Source organism: Anas platyrhynchos, chromosome 2, assembly GCF_047663525.1.
Source record: "Anas platyrhynchos isolate ZD024472 breed Pekin duck chromosome 2, IASCAAS_PekinDuck_T2T, whole genome shotgun sequence".
NCBI classification, from domain to species: domain Eukaryota; kingdom Metazoa; phylum Chordata; class Aves; order Anseriformes; family Anatidae; genus Anas; species Anas platyrhynchos.
The window spans coordinates 55,725,994-55,743,428 of record NC_092588.1 but is presented as its reverse complement, the minus strand read 5'-3'; the positions used below and the strand labels follow the sequence as shown (position 1 = coordinate 55,743,428).

The following is a 17,435-nucleotide window of genomic DNA, read 5'->3' as shown; positions in this document are numbered from 1 at the left end:
AAAATATGTCATGGCCTCACATGTGTTTGATATACGTTCCTATACTGTAAACAGTATTTTTCAGGAACTAGCCTGTTCTTGAAAATGCTTTCATTTACCCCTTACACTCGCATGGTTCCCACCTGGAAAGCTTATACTGGGGAAACGATGCTGACACCTACAGGAACATAGGTATGAGTGTAACCACATATATAATGAGAGTAACCACATATATGAGCCTGTACTCTTTCATAATGTGTTTTTTTTTAGCAAGGCACTTGTTTAAATTGAGAAGTGAAAGCCTAGAATGCAATATCCCTTCTCTGAATAAACTACAAAATGTAGCAGATCTGTTAACAATGAATAACCAATAATAGTGAGTTTTCCAACAATCCAGTTTAATAATTTCTTCATATGTCTGTGTTTTTACATCAAATAAATTTCCAACACCAAAAAAAAAAAAAAAAAAATGTAATGTACAGTTCAAGAAAATACCCAAAGCCATTACAGTTTTGGCTTCCTATTTGTTGATTTACAGTTATGTACAAGAATGTCTTATTTGTAATAACCAGTGAAGATTTAATGATTTATTTACAATGTCAGCTGTTCCCTTTTGCTATGCAGTTGAGTTGTCTCATTTTTGATATTTACATTTATAGTAGCAGGAGACCATTTCCAAGTCCCATTTATGGATATGGTTAAGAGGTGGACTGAAGCAAGGCAAGATTCTTACTACCAACAACAGACGTACCTCTGAAATCCCATTTTTATATAAAACTGAAGGAAGAATCCAGCACCAAGTGCACTGATATAACCATTATATTGACAGTCAACATAATAAAGTGTCTCCACTGAGAATAATATTCCACTCATTTCAGAGGGAGGTATGTGCAAGCTGTAGGCAGTACATATTTCAAGCTGTAGCAGACAAAATGTACAACTCTGATGGTAAAGAGGTGCCCTACTTATCCTGCCAGAGACCTCCAAAGCAAATAAAAACACAGAGTATGTTATCTTTTTAAATGTGTGACAATATTTCATAGTTCTTACACAGGAGATTAAGTTGGGGGGAAAAAAGAAAAAAAAAAAATTGTCATAATACACAAGCTGTTTCATAGAACCACAAAATATCTCAGATCAGAAGGGGCCTGGGAAGGTCATCTGATCCAAATCACTCAATGCAGGGCCAAGTTCAAAACTAGAGTTAGACTGGGTTGCTCAGAGCTGTGTCCAGTAAAGTTCTGAGTATCTCCATATTATGCAACCACTGGGTACCCATTCCCATGTTCGACAACCCTTATGATAAAAAAATACGTTTATAACACCTGATGAGAATTTCTTACCTTAGAAAGATAATCTAAGGTCCATTGAGTCAACCATAGTCCTTCTATTGACAACAAGACTTAGCGTACCCTTAGATCAGGATTATTCTTTCAGCATTTTGAAAGAAATCATTCATTTTTTCAAGCTGTTTTGTGATATCTAGTCAGGAGGGCATATCTCTACTTTAAATATTTACCTTGCACATAACTCAGTGCAATATATGTATCCATTAGCATTAAGAAATCAATGCCACAGTTGCACTTCCTTTATCTGTGACAAATCCAATATTTTGCACATCACACAGCTGTTGCAGAACAGCATGCTTATGAGAGCATGACTCGATGTGAACTGCTCACACAAAATGCATGAGGGGTTTCACCTCTGAATGCTCTCAGCAAAGACAAAACCAGTTTGTCTGGGGAGCAAAAGTTAGTACTCCATGTTATAGCTGCACATGCCAAGATCCCTGTTTTGTCAATGCCTACTATCCCTCCTGATCATCAAACTTGATTTGTCTCCCCCAGCTTGAAAAATGCTATCTACAGCACAGCTTCCTCCAATAACAAAAGCTACTCCAAGCTGAAATGCTTTTCTAAGGTCTATACAAAGGCAGCCACTCGTTCAGTCATTCTTTCTCTACAAAAGCATATTTCAAGTTAGAGGCTGTGTGCCCTTTGCTTTCCCAGCCCTGGTGAATGAGCAAAACAAACTAGAATCATCTTAGTCTTCGTATTCAGGCTAAAAATCAGGCTATGGTACATCTTCCCACAGACACAGTGATAAGAACACATAGAGTCAGATACGACAACACGCCATGTGCATCTGGGAAATGCACATGGCGTGTTGTCATATGCACATGGCGTGTTGTTCCCACTTGGGAAATCTTGTGGGAACAATTTTCTCTTACATAATACACATTTTATGACAGTAACAGTCATGACTACAATATAAGACTGCTGATACATGCATGTTTATTGATCATAACTGTGTTGAGTGAGGCATGTGAGCCTTGATAATTGGAACTACTCCCATTTTATGACTTTGGAAGAAAATAGCCCCCCCCCAAAAAAAAAAAAAAAGTGTTAATTCTGGTCATCAAAATAAGTCATGCTGTATATAGAGAGACAAAGAATATTGAAAGAAACACGTACTGAGAAGCTGATGGGCTCATTTACATGGCAGATCACACATCACATTTGGTAGAAAGAAAAATAAGGCTTTCCCCGTGCAATCCTCTTATAAGATCCAGAGTCTTCAGTAGGGTAAATGAGGTTCAAAATATTCTTTCTCCCCTTGACGTAGACGCACAGAGTAGCTCCTACCACCAGTGTGAGAGGTTCATGGAGGGCAAGAAAGGTCAAATCACATTTAAAAAAATAATAATTCTGATTGCCACATAAATCATTACAGCTGGATAGAGGAAGCTATTCCATAGGCCTTTTAGCAGAATAACAGGGTGCAGCACAATGTTGCAATTCAGTTCTCTTCCCTGGTTTTGTTTTGTTTTGCTAATATTTGTTTGATAATCTACAGGCCATTCTCAGGCTATAGCAACAAATGATCTCTTTGAAGGTCTTCCTCATTTCCTGGCTACGAAAGGCATAGATCAAGGGATCAATCACTGAGTTGCACATAATGAGAATGAGGTACATGTTGAAGTGAGACATGAAGCAAACACAGTAGAGGTTTTGAGGGCAGGAGATCATCAGGATGAGGTGGAGGAAGAATGGAGCCCAGCAAACGATGAAGATGCCAAGAAGCATAGTCAGAGTGATGGCTCCCTTCATACTGGTTCTTTGATGGACAGAGTTGTACCCAGGCAAAGCAGCTATTTTCTTCACATGAGTACGAGCCAGAAGGAACATATGGATATACAGTGAGACCATGAGAAACAACATGGTAAAAAACATAGTGATGAGACAAATTATAACATAAGTTGATTCATAATAAAGAATGAAGATAATGCCACAGCCCGTGCAAAAGGTCCAGATGCATGCAATGATAAGCCCTGATCTTTTCACTGTCATGATGTTGTGGTAACGCAGGGCATAGAAGATAGTGATGTATCTGTCTATTGCTATAGCCAGCAAACTGCACATGGAAGCCACTACAGATATGCAGATCATTGAATCAAAGACATTGTCTATATGACGGACAAAGGTATCTTCCATAATAATATGCCTATTGTTTATTAAGTATATTGTTATGGTCTCCCATGCATTAGACACACTAACCAGCATGTCAGCCACTGCTAAACTGCAAACAAAAAAATACATGGGTGAATGCAAGTTCTTGTTCTTAACTATTGCACATATCACTAAGATATTTTCAAGGAGGCTTACAATGCCCAGAGTGAGGAACACCTCAGCTGCAATGACCACTTGTTCACATGGTGATGACTTGCTCTTGACAGTAGGCACGGTAAAGTTGCTGCCAAAGGCACTCAGGTTTAGTTCAGAAACATACAGTTGAGAGGACGTGTTCATCTCTGGAAGCAAACACGTTCTGTTCTCTCTGAGGGACTTGCCAAGGAGTGTGGTAAACGCATTTTCCAAAAGGCAAAAGACCCTGCCAAAAAAAAAAAAAAGAAAAAAAAAAATACAGCATGACGAGAACAGGCAGAAGTTGACAAAACAAATATCAACCATTTCTATGTAATGTGGCTTGTACACATCCTGCCTCTTCCACACCATATTCCTCTACTGATTCTAAATTAACCTCCAAATGCCTCAGAGTTTTTCTACTCATCCTTACTGGGAAATTAAAACCACAAAATAATGAAGAGATTCGTGCACTCTTCAACATTTTTGTTTATCCTATTTGGTCTCCCAGAAGTGAGCACAATATCCTGGAAATTCTGCTGAACACAAAACAACAGTTTTCAGAGCTTGAGTTCTCAGAACCCTGAAATGTAGGAGAACAGAGTGTTAGGTTGAGCAGAACCTGCTCACTTGAATATAATATATAGAAGTTGAATTGCTGCCACAATAAAGAATTGAACATTTCCAGTAAAAAAAAAATAAAAAATAAAATTAAATAAAATAAAAAATAAAAATACATGCTTCCTGACCTTTGTACTTTTTAAGTTTGCATGATCTGTGTTATAAACAGCTTGTCTGTGCAATACCGACATGCTCATTTTAGGAGCATAGTATTAAACCACTAACCAAGGCAAATCCATACATTCCAGGATAGAGTGAGGTTACAGAATTTGTAGGGGGAAATTCTGTCATAGAAGTATGTTTTCTATTCCAGATTGTAAGCATTTTATTCAATGCTCTTTTGGTAATGAGAATATTCAAAGGAAGCTGTAAGCCACCAGATTCTTAATAAGGGGCACACTAAAAGCTGATTGTCAGTGACTTGTTGCAAGTAAAATTCAAAGCTTCTCAAGCTAAATCATTTTCAGTTTTTAAAAATGACTTTTTATTTGTAATCAAGAATTAACTGTACCTATTTACCAGAGCTGCTCCTTCAGCTGCTCTTCCTCTTCATCACCTGCAACCTTTCCTCCAGAGAGCAGAAGTTTCGTCCCCTCTTCACCCGACATCTGGGGCTGGGGACTCCTTGGTGGGAACAGATGACATTATAGAAGAAAAGGAATGAGTATATCCATAGAGTCAAGGCTGACCATGTATAAATTACTTACTGTGCAACTGCCTTTTTATAGTCTCCGAGCAATAATGACTTCAGTACTCAGGCTGTGGCTCCTCCTCCCCTTTGCCCTGCTGAACTTCTCTTTTCACAGATTTTGTTAGCAAAGGCTTGGGTTTTTACCACCATCTAGTGGTTTTCAAGTGTCTTTATTTTTAACTCGACAATGATTCTGATCTAAAATTGAGGGTGAGCTTTTTAAAATTCTTGCTTTCTAGTATATCCTTTACGGAAAATGATAGTAAAGAGGAAAACGCTTTAGGCATGCTTCTTTCCAAAAGCATCTCTTATGTGAGTGGGTTTTTTCTGTTGTTGTTTTCTCTGCTTTTGCTAGTTCTTGCCAACAATAACTTCATATTCTGGAAGATGTAAGAGTAGAAAACCATTATTAAGGTGGAAGGGTTATTATTCTTATAAACATTTTTCTTATATCCACAGTTAAATTTTATAAGAATAAGAAGCACACCCTCACAAAGCTCAGAAGAGAACATGCAGTCAACCCTGCCACACCATTAACAGAAGAGATAAGCAAAGTAATTTCTATGAAACAAAACAAAACCAAAGGAAAAAAAAAAAAAGAAAAAGAAGTAGAAAAAATAAACAACTACATCCTGGCCCCCTTGCTAGAATAGTGATTTTGATGCAGTTGAGGAGGAGTACACACTATTGTGCTGGGAACCAGGGCTCCATGAGATGGATGTGAACTCCCCCAGGATTCACAGGGTCCAAGAACTGAGAAATTCAATTATCAGCATTGCAGTATCTGGAGCCCCTCTGTGGGTCTAGCAGTCAGGCAGTCCATACTCATTTTGGGCTTCACCCAAAAGATGGCAAAATTAGTGCCAGTCTTTTCTTTTGCAAAGGGGCTCTGCTTCTGCATGCAGAAAAATCCAAAGCACACATCCTACAAACACTGTCAAATACCCTTTATGTTATCCACTAACTAGCCAGTCAAATACCATGCAAGGTTTAAAGTTAACTTGAGATAAAAACTCTCTGTTTCTCCAATTGCCACCTTTCCATAAATCAGGTGGTTAGATTTACTATTTTTTTTTCTGTTCTATATAACAACTTCAAATACCTATTTTTAACTTACAATATTTCTCTTAATGAATCACCACCAGAAAACACAAATTTTATTGCCGTATGCTGTGCCATTTTTGAGTTTTCAGAGGACGTATAAATAGAATTTATAGTTAGAATGCAGCTAAGTCTGTGTGTCTAATTATTATATTCCATAGAAGCTTCCTTTATTGTTACTGCCAGCTTCACACTAAGGACACTCAAAGACTTGGGCCGTTGTGTGAAAGGTTCCTATGTATGAATAGTCCCTGCACCAGAAGAGATAGCAAAAAACATTTTGATTCATTTGAGTAAAAAGGTTCCTCTAGCACTATGCGGTTACAGTCGGGAGATGAACTTTGCATGCCCCTTCTCCCTACTGAAGCAAAGAGAATTTAGGTTATCATAAAATAGAGGCAGCAAACTATGCTCAAGTGCAGCTGTTAGATCTGAGCAGATAATGGCAGCAAGTAAACAGCAACACTCTCTGCTGCATCTAATTTCTCCGTGTGACAAATCTGAGCTCATAGCTCATTGCTATGCCCCAAAGAAAAGAATAGAGGATGTTCGCCTCCAGTTCTCTTTCTGTCCTTCAATGTACAGGATGTTTTGGTTCTTGTAGGTTATCTTTAGATATCTTAGTTATCATTCGTTATCATTCCCATAGTTTCTTATTTTCCCATTGCAGACCTTGGAAATCATATACCTACAAATAAAATTTTACTTCTTCCTCAATTCCTATATCTACCAATGATTGTGCAGACGCAGTGCTCTTTCCACTTATTTTTTTTCCATCCTAGTATCCTAATTTTTGTTTTATTGCACTCTCTCTAAATTCAGTTCATCTTCCCATTTACAAATTCCTCTGTACATTCAGTTTAATAAAGTTCTTTGTGGCTCAGCTTAGCTGTCTTCACAATAGTTCTCTCTGTACCTTCAGCACTCAGAGCAGACTGGATTATTACCAGAAATAAATCATGCACCAGACTGGATGGTTTGGTTGCTATTCCTCAGCACAATGCCTGGTCTCTCATATATACATTATGAATCAGCCTTTGGATTCTTCTGCCACAGACCAGACACTGAAGGCCAGAACCCTGGTATAAGCGGCAATGCTAAATAAAGAAATTCTCCTGTTTACAAAGTGAACAGACTAAATGACCTGCCTGGAAACTGGGACAGTGATGTAGGCATAGTTTGGTTATGGTAGAGGATGAAATGAAGAAATACTTTACTCATATTTCTAATTTTAATTTGTTTTATCATAATATTGCAGCAGCAAACAGCTATAAGCGTAACACTTTGAGCTCCAAGTGCACCCAGTTAGCAGCTGGTGGAGGGGGGCATGCAGGTGAGTTATACGGATTGAAAGTAAAGAGGCACAGCGACAGATTTTTGGATTCTCCCAAGGTTTCCCATGAATGAACTGCAAACATCCAGCTGCAGCGTTCCAGACTGACTAGCTTAGTCTTTCAGGTGTTCATGATTCTGGTATTCAGCTCTCTTGTTTCTTCCATTAATTAAATTTTCTGTCTCTGCAGGCAGGTCGGCACTCAGTGTTTTCCAGGACCGCAAAGAACATGCCTGGACTGCCAGTGCGGACAGTCATTCGCGCATCACTGTCATTGTGTAGCTATTGGGCTGCACCAACTCGCAGTTATTGGGCTGTGCCGATCCCTTGAGCACACACAGAGGAACACATGGAAACCCTTCTGCTGTCCCCAAAACAGTGTTCTCTTTCCACAAAGGGAAAGAGGCAGGGAGCAGCTGCATGCTGAGGTGGAGGCACTTGGGTCTGCAGATCTGAGGGAAGCCTGGAGCAACATCCCTTGGGCCAGGGTTCCGGCTGAAAGGGACCAGGAGGTGAACCTGACCAGATGGGCCTGACCCCGTTGTGTAAGACCTGGGCTCTGAGAAAGCTGGACTCAGCCCCAACTTCTCTTCAAAAGAGAACAGGAACCAGGACACCTGTCCCTATCACTCATTTGTTTTCTCATTGAATTAATGTATATGACCCCATATCAGGGATGACCCTTCCCACCTGACATTTGAATGAGTTTCTGCAAAGGGCAAAAGTGAAATTGCACAGTGCCTTCATGATGGCAAGATACTGATTTTATCAATGAATGAATAAATGACGCCAATAGTACAACATGCCCCCAAAGAATTTTCTGTGAGAAGAGTTTATTACACTCAGATGAATTCTGCTATTAATCTGTGCTAATCCTAAGGGGCTCAGAATAGAGTTTTACTGAAGCCAGTACAAATCTACCCAACTTGTCTGGTGCTAATACATCAAAGCAATTTAATTCCAGTGTCCTTCTGTAGCTATTTTTATTGGTTCAATGAAAATATATTTGTCCTTCATAACATAGCTTTAGATTTGTGCTCTTGGCCTGTTTACAAAATCTCTCTTCTGTCTGTTCCTTGCCTGTGCTGTCATTAGCACAACATTTCAGAACCACAGAGTATCCTCTCAGACTGCTCTCTGCTCTAAGAGATAATCCACAGATCCAGGGCAAAAGTGAAGATCGTGGCCTTCTCTGCATGTGGATATATTATAATATAACAAGTGTTCTCTAACAGCTCAGATGAAAACAACTATTTCTCTTGACCTCTGCTCTGAGAAGCATTGGCTGAGCCCCATCAAGGTCCTTACTGTTACCTCCTCGAGTATTACCAAAGCAAAGGCATTTAGCCTTTAATAAAGACAGGCAATTAATCCAGTCCAAAAATAAAAGCCATCAATCCTTCCTGCTTTAAAATAAAAAACAGTGGATGAAGTGATGATAGACCCTTTGTAGTTCAACCCCATCTCCTGTGCAGGGTATAGCTGAAAGACTAAAAGTCATGCTTTGCAGTAAGCGCTGTTATAGTAAATATACGTTTTTACATTGTGGCATTAGTTTTCAAATCAACACTGAAATGTCATTTGTGGGAAGAATCACAGGAAAGCAAGACTGAAAGAGACATCAAAATATCATGCAAGCTATGTCCTGGAAAAGGGAAGGATCAATCACACTTCATATGACTGCACTGACACTTCTCACCATTGTCTTTTTCATTGGAGTGCACCAAACCAGCCTCAGATAATCTCTGGCCACTCTCAGTACCTGTCAGCAGTGCTTCGCACACCAGAAGAGAAAGCTGAGAAAAATGCCATGCAGTGTAAAAGGCACTTTAGAAAGACATATCCTTGTAATCTAAACTAGCTCCCTAAACTGTAAAAGGGTAATAAGAAGTTCAGTAACCATCAATTTTATGTGCTTTCTAAGGAGAGCCATTTCCAGCAATGAATCATCCCCTAATATTTTGTTAGAGCATGGGTCAGCAGTACAGGCCTGCTAGATCATAACAGCAATGCTAGCTACAGGCTTTAAAAAGTCACAGATGATCAGTGCTAAAAACATTTTTTGACAGAAAGGAGGGGTAATTCAATAGTGAACAAACTGAGGGGAAAATAAAAATAAAAAATAAAATAAAAAAATCAGCTTTCCCTTGATGGCTCCTTCATGTCCTTTTGAGTATAAAAATTATCCCACTTATCTCTCATAATGAGTGAAAATAATAATTTCTGGGTGTTTATGAACCCTGGGAGCTCTGTTCTCCCTGTCCTGGACTAGTTGCTTGGTTTGAGCTGAGTGCTCTGAGAACTCAGTTTCTCTTCCCAGTGCTTTCCTCATAGTCAGTTTTTGGCATTTAAGCCGAACATGGGTTTTGAAAGATGAAAAAGCAGCTAAAGGGCAGCTTCAAGAGGATATAGACAGTGTGAACAATTATGAAATCACTGTATCCAACAAGAGATATTGCTACACATGCAAAATTTCATGTGAAGCAATGTGTGCATGGAGTTCTTATCTTGGCAACTGCAAATGTCTCTGATTCAATACATATGATGACTAAATGTAAATACACATGCTAGCCAATTTTTCAGCAATTTTCAAGAATGCTATGACAGTAATATCAACATTTCTCTCCCTTGAAGTATTTTTAGAGGTATTTCTAATGTCTAATGCAGTTATTTCCTATTAAATGAGGTGTATAAATGCAATGTAAATGAGAATTAAATCATAACCATTTAGCTCTGAACTCAATTATTTTCTTTCAAGCCTTTATTGCACTACTTTTTCTGAGCTTTCCTATAAAGCAGGCTTGTAATATACAGTATATTTGTTAATGGCAGGATATTTTTTAACCACTGTATCCTGCAAGAAAAACAAAAAACAAAAACAAAAAAACACTATTTCAGGAGTAGGAATTATTTCTTTTCTAGCATTCACATGCTAAGGAGTAAAACTATTGAGATTTGTTGTGGCTGAAACCAAAGATATCAAAATTAAAAAAAAAAAAATACATTAGCCAGAAACAAACTGATTTGGAGAAAGGAAAGAAGACAAGTATTGTGTTTGAAGCTAGAATACTGTCTTCCATAAAGAAGTAGCACAACTGAATACACTTGTAAGTGAAAAACTAAATCAGTTGACACTAAAGCATTGTCCCCACAGCAAGCTTAGCCCCAGTTCAGTGACATACAAAAATCAAGTGACTCATAAGCCCTCCAAATTCATGGCATTTAGAATGCCAAACAGCAAGTACCATGTGCCCCACTGTATTTAGTGTCTAAGCCAGTATTAAGAGTGAAGAAGAACCTGAGAAAATTCTTGTCATAATGGTTAGGTGAGCAGCAACTCTGTGGCTTTTTGGGCTTACATATTGCCTGGCTATAAAAGCCCAGAAGAGAATTTATTTTTGGCAGGTTTTGAAACATGAGGGAAAAAGAAAAAATATGTCATTTTTATTTGAAAAAAAAAAATGAAAAAGCAAAAGAACAGTATGATTTGAAAAAGATTACAACCTCTAGTTCAAGCTCTGGTTCTAATGAAAATAGATAAGAAAGCCTATTGCATGGGTTAATCCTTCAAGCTAAAAGGGATGGCAGATTTCTGTCTCTGAGAAATCAGTTGCTATTGGATCAGTTGGAAAATCAATTTCTGCAAGAGTTAGGCTGTACTATGCCACAGTTTCTCAACTGAATTACATTGCTGCATGCCATCTCTAATTGTTGCTAAATAAAAGAAGAAATTGCTTGACATCTACAATCTTTCTTACCTCCTCTCACTGAGCTTCTCAACTACTGCACTATGGAGGTCAGTGCTGGATAAACATCGCAGACTGGTGAAAAGCTGCGTCTTTGAAAAAGTGAGCTTTGTGCTTATTAAAGATTCTGAATGCATGAAATGCACCTCATACTAAATTAAAGAAGAAAGCAGTCTATGGCAAGCTGAAAGCTAGGAGTGAAATATTTCCATTTAGGGGATGAAAGACAGATGCTTCAACATCTTCTAAATAAATAAATAAATAAATAAATAAATAAATAAATAAATAAATAAAGGAAAGGAATGAACCTTTAACTTAAGGAAAAATCTAACTAAATTTTTCCCAACGATCAATTTTGAGTTGCCACCCTTCATGGTCTCCAGGGGTGACAGATGGAAAGTTCAAATACTTCAAGAAACAGAGTGGGCAGTCAGGAAAGAAGATGCAGCTGTGTAGATCTTAGAGCAGAAAAACAATAAGACAGAAGCTGTTTCTCCATGTAAGTTCATATTAGACTCATTGCTGGACTAGCAATTCGATACCACAAAAACCCCATGGCCCTCTAGTTCTAGTGACTACTTTTGAACTCCTTATATTCACCCGTGGACATGGAGAACCATCACCTATGTTATTCCAGAGGTTTAAACATCAAGTACTGTGTTCATTAGCACAACTCCATAAACATCAGTAATGTTACAGAGCTAAAGAGAATGGCTCTGATTCACAAACCCAAGTGTATTTTTGTTGGTGCATCCAGGCGAGTCAATGACTAGCTCATATGTTTCCTGAAAGCCAAGGGGGAGCAACCAAGGTCTGAATACCTACTTACAAACACACAAAGGAGTAAAAAAAAAAAAAAATTAACTTTGGCTTCAGGGAATAGTATATCACAGTAGTCAGCTTATCTATATGCAAATATAGATAAATTGCTGCCTTCTGATTTTTTCCATAGAATAAATTTGCAGGCAGGGCAAGTTCACTGGCACTTATTCAAAGAATAGGATGAAATAAAAGAAGCCTAATTTCCAGAAAATGAGAAATAAACATACTTTGTTACCACATCTCTTAATTTTAGTAATAGAATTAGTATTCAGTTCTGGTATCAACGTTATCAAGTTCAATGATAATATCACTTCTGAAAAACAGGAAACACAAAGTATATTTCCCAACACAACCTGAATTCACTGTAGGACATTTGGAGCTTTGTCTGAACACATAGCAAGAAACAAACTAGAGAAAATGGGTCATCTCATTCAGTATGTTCAGTTAATTTATGGTTTGCAAACAATACCATTTTCAGTGGTGAGAGTTAAAATGAACTGCAGTGACAATAGCAGTGAAAATAATAAAATAAAAGTAAGCCATACTTTCCTTTTTCATTTTCCTTTTTCAGATTTATAAGAGTCTATTCTCAGGAGACTAAACAAGACTAGGGGAAAATTGCAGCGCTTCACAGTTATAAATAATACAACAATTGATTAAAATACAAAGGCAAATGAAAGTTTAATATTATTATAGAATTGTTAATGTGAGAGATAAATTAATCAACTAATGAAAATGCCATCTCTTCATCTTCATTAGAGTCTTCTTACAAGACAGTACAATTCTCAGTAACTAGATGCTTCTTTTCATCTTCTTACATTATTTTGAGATTAATATAGTGAGCTTTTAAAGTGTCAGGAAGGCCATGGGAATTTCTTATGAAGACCTGCTCCTGTGAAGTAGAGAATGCAGCAATAAAAATTTTGGGACAGCTTATTCAGTGGAAGTGATAATTTGAAAGTTTGTGCTAGATTTAGCACACACTTCAGAGCTTTTGGCCTGCAATAGGATGGTCAATACCTGATCCGAAATAGAGTTAGAATAGAGTAGATGGGCAATTCAAGTACTTCCATAAAATATGCCAGTATTAATCTAACCCATTAAAATTGTTTGAACTAATTCAAACCAGCTGAAAGAGTTTGAATTGCATCCGAGATTTATATCACAGTTACATTTCTAACAGAGGATCAGATCACTAACTTTACTGCCCTGCCAAACCACAGCCCTTACAGTCAGGGTCCTTGCCCATTTCAATATTGCAAGCTGACAGCTATTCGCAGTTGAGATAAAAAAACAACTTCTAAATGAATATGCGTCCATTAAACAGACAGCCAATAAAACCAAAATATATTAGATCTTAATATTTTAGCCCTGTCTAAAGTTTTTTTCTTCTATCCTTTCAGCTCATTTTTTAATTTTATTCTTCACCTTTGATTATTTGTGTTTATTGAGGTCATCCTCAGCAATCATTGAATTGCTTTTTCCAAAAGACATTCCAGAATAGATTTCCATTAGCAAGAGAATGATAATTACCTTCAAAACTTAGGACATTCAGGGTGTTTTATAAGTACCAATTTAAAAGGCTAACTCCAGGGACACAGTTTAGAAACCCTGTATGTTTTCCAGCCTGGAGTTACGAGACTGTATTGCGATGCTGGGGTCTGGAGGTTGGTTGTGGAGCTTTTTGGTTGGTTGGCTGGGTTTGGTTATGTGAAAATTATACACTATTATAATATTATAATATTGCTACTACTACTGTTATACACTACTAATTATATACGCACATGAACACTAGAAAATGAAACCATGAATCAAGCATACACTAGAAAATGAAACCATGAATCAAGCATACACACAGTGTGCCATGACTGGAAATCCATTTATTTCCACAGCTATTATCCCTTAAGCAGCCCTCACTTCCCGGTCTGACCTCCACACCAGCTATAATAGCAGGAACTCACAGAAGTCATATAATAAACTGGATCAGGGAACAGTTCTGAGTTTTAAGAAAGTAGTATCTTAAAAGGATGGATGGCTATTTTTCTGCTAAGTTTGGGCTCTGGTCTATGGTCTACATACAGACATATTTAATGCAAGTAGGAGGGGAAAATGGCCAGTGGGGGACAGAAACTTGCAGCCAGCAAATGTGCTAAGGGAAATCTAAGCCAAACCACAGAAACCAAAACTGTTCTGCTAGCTTAAATAATTTTCACATGCAAATAAAATAAATAAAACTGACCTTGCTTGTTGATGCGTGTTTGCTAACAAACTAAATCTCTTAAGAGAAATACAGATGCATAGCAAATGGTTTCCATGTTTACTGAAGCACGGCACAATTAACAATGGGGTAAGCTAACTCAGAAAAACAATCTGAACTCTGAGTGAGTTAGTAAGTAGATGAAGGGGATGAGGTGGCCTCCCTGAGCAGCACAGTTATGACACCTGTTTATTTCTCCTCTTCTGGCCCAGACCTAATCACAGCTTTCAGCTGCCTGAAAGACTGCATACTTATTCAAGAGGAAGAAGGAAGGAAGAAGGAAGAGGAAGAAACATATTGATGTTTCTAATCCAACAAAGATAAAACACTTTGTCCAGAGAACAAGGTCAAAAACACCATCTTCTCATCTCTCACATGAGGGTCCTAATGAACAGCTACTATTAAGATGCATGGCTTTGGTGTAGCTTCAACAAAAGAGCATCTTTGACTGGAGTCCCATAGTCAGAAGAGCAAGGAATATTGTGGGGGAAATTGGGAGGTTTGGGGTTGAAGCCTCTGCCTCTGAGTGGGCCTGCAATGGAGGCACTGCTGCTCTGAAGGTCTGGGTACCAAGGTTGTCCAGGAAATGGTAGGCACCTCTTTTAACACATCACTGAAGACTGGGCTTAATTACAGGGCTTAAATTCAGCCTGGTGCTATATTTATTTCACCTACAGAATTCATAAGTTCAGTGCAACCTCAATAAGAAAAATGTCAGACAGGGTGCAATGGTTAAAAACACAAGCTCCAGTTTCCCTTCCTATAATTGATACAGGGCTTCACCCTCAAAGTGACTGATGTTTGCAGGGCAGGAGCAAGACCAGGAACAGCAAGCTATAAATAATATGCCTGTGTATCATTATCCTTTTGCAGCTCTGCCTTTGAAGGATGGAAATGCACACAACTATAAGAGAAAAATAAATAAATAAATAACTCCAATAACTTTTCTCATCTAGTTTAGAGAAGAAACATCAGTTAGAGGTGAGATGTCTTTACTAGGATAGTTTTGGCTGGCATGCCTGGTTGCATTTGCATGGTTAGAGACGTTCCTGTATATAACACTTGCCTTTTTCCATCAATAACTGCACAAATAAACCTCCAGCAGGAAGTTGTACTGCTTTCATGTAACTGGTGGCATTAATGCAAAACAGCTGGTGTGTTGAGGGAAGTTCTGAGTGAAACTGAGTATTTGCATTTAAATGCTCACACACAAGCACATAGAGGAGAAATAGCATATCTGTTCAGCATGTTGCTATTTGCTATGTGAAAAAAAAAGCCAGGAGAACTATGTCAGCAAGGTGCTCTCTGAACTTGTTAAAGGGTACAGAAACTTTTTAGGTTTGATGTTGAAATCTCAATTAAAATACCCCATCCTTTTGCTTTTTTGGGAAAAAAAAAAAAAAAAAAAAAAAAATAATAATAATAATAATAATAATAATAATAATAATAATAAAAAGGACTCTGGCATTTTCACCTGAAATCAACAGTGTGTGTATCTTTTTCTTTCAGTACTAACTGTATTTGATTTGTTTGGGGGGGGGGGGGGGGGGGGGGGAGGGAGGGGAAGGGGAGAAATATTACTATTGACAACAAAGAACAATCCATGCATTAAAAAACATTTGATTTCAAGCTCTCTACCCTATATGCCTCCCTGGCATAGCTTTGAGAAGGATGCATAGGACAGTCTTTATTTGTTTCAGACTCATTTTAAAGTTTTTAATTCAAAAAAGAATGGCAAATTTTCTTTTATTAAAAGGCGGATATTGTTCTAGAGTATTGGTATAGCTTCAGTTGTGTGGACAACAGTCAGACGTCAGACAAACAACATCTGAAGATCATTTTTTGGCCCAAGGACCGGAGTTCAGTCTATGGGATGAAATGTTATTTAGGCAGAAGGAAATTCCACAGGCTTTTCTACTACCACAGGGTACCATGGGGACCAAAACCTCCAGCTCCTCCAGCAGGAAGTGTGAAGACTTAAAACATGCAGTTAAGTGGGGATGCACAGGACCAGGGCAGCTGTGCAAATCTCCCTACCTACTTACCCATCTTGGAGGGTGCATACTTTAAAGTGCTTCTCAGGTGATTCATGTGAGATTGGGACACTGTGATAGAAACATGGAGGAGCTGAAGCTCACCGAGGAGTGGATTTCCAGCTCAGTGCCTGCTCAAGAACATGGCAGAGCAGAGGTGCAGTGAGAGCTGTACCATTTCCCAGTGTGGTGGGCTGGCAAATGAGTACTGGTCTGAGGTCCCAGAGCAGTGGGGAGAAAGCCGTGGGGAAAAAAAAATCTGTTATGATACAGTACACGGATGCATGTGGGGGAAAAATTAATAATAATAATTTTAAAAATTACCTCTGATTTGAAAGTTAGGATTCTGGATTTAAAGACAACAGCTTTTCACACTAGCCTCCGATTGCTGATATATCAGATATTGTCTGTCATTTCTTCTGATGTCCTTAACACCTTAGATATTATATTGTAACTCTTCAGTTGATGAATCCAACTACAGAATAAAGGCCACTAAGGAATAATCTATACTGGCATAACTGGTGATTTAAATCAACTCCTTACCTCCTTTCAGAATAATCCTCTAATGCAGACAATCCTTAAAGACATGGGGGTTGGGTTTTCAAATCATGTGTTTCCTGAGCCCTTCCAATAAGAACTGCTTTCCTCCCCAGTTTCCTCCAGTGTATACCCACACACTTGTGACTTCCTCCATACACAACCTTGGGTCATAGCATGATCCCCTCCAAGTCCACAGCATGCCTTGTTTTCCAGTTGTTTTTTTTTTTATGCAACTGCTTCTCAGTTCAGATTTCATTTTCTCCATCACAGTGAAAGATATTGACCCAAATTAAAAAGGTACTTCATAAATGATCTCTTTTCCAACTAGCATTTGTGAAGCCTATGCCCTCCGCTTGATCCACATGGAGTGAGCTTCTTTCCTAGCAACAAGGTGAATACACTGAGAACATTTCCCTAATTCTAGGCTTCCCATCAGACAAAACTCTGCCCTTTGCTTTCAGAAAGGAGATAAACTATCATATTTAGGTATACAAGAGTAATTGGCCTTCTTTTAGAGATTTGGGGATTTTACCATTAAAGTGAAGTCAAATACTTTAGAAGATTTTCAGGGAAACTTTGAAGAACAGTGCAAGATAGCCATACTTTTTCTTACCGCATTTACTGTGAATTACGAGTTTATAGCACATCTAGTTCAACTGATACTGGTA

The 17,435-nt window shown here is 38.2% G+C and overlaps 1 protein-coding gene across 3 annotated transcripts; it reads right to left on the bottom strand.

Annotated features, from left to right (window-relative positions):
- Positions 1-356: 356 nt before the first annotated feature.
- MC5R (melanocortin 5 receptor) lies at positions 357-5,049 on the bottom strand. 3 transcript variants are annotated; one of them, XM_038175186.2, is made up of 3 exons: positions 4,952-5,049; positions 4,764-4,868; positions 357-3,870 (listed from the first exon to the last, which is right to left on the bottom strand). In XM_038175186.2, the coding sequence occupies exons 2-3, from the start codon at positions 4,850-4,852 to the stop codon at positions 2,811-2,813; spliced, it is 1,149 nt and encodes a 382-aa protein (XP_038031114.1). In that variant the 5' UTR covers positions 4,853-4,868; positions 4,952-5,049; the 3' UTR covers positions 357-2,810. The 3 variants fall into 3 exon arrangements, with proteins under 3 accessions (XP_038031114.1, XP_027307723.1, XP_005018248.1); XM_027451922.3 differs by having other exon boundaries at positions 4,756-4,868; positions 4,952-4,990; XM_005018191.6 differs by lacking the exon at positions 4,952-5,049 and having other exon boundaries at positions 4,764-4,945.
- Between the last annotated feature and the right edge of the window lie 12,386 nt (positions 5,050-17,435).

Excerpts from the sequence above, each read along its gene's own strand:
- MC5R (XM_038175186.2), bottom strand. The coding sequence starts at position 4,852 with ATGTCGGGTGAAGAGGGGACGAAACTTCTGCTCTCTGGAGGAAAGGTT. Across the intron at positions 3,871-4,763 it reads CAGCTGAAGGAGCAGCTCTG|GGTCTTTTGCCTTTTGGAAA; the intron begins GTAAATAGGTAC and ends TTTTTTTGGCAG.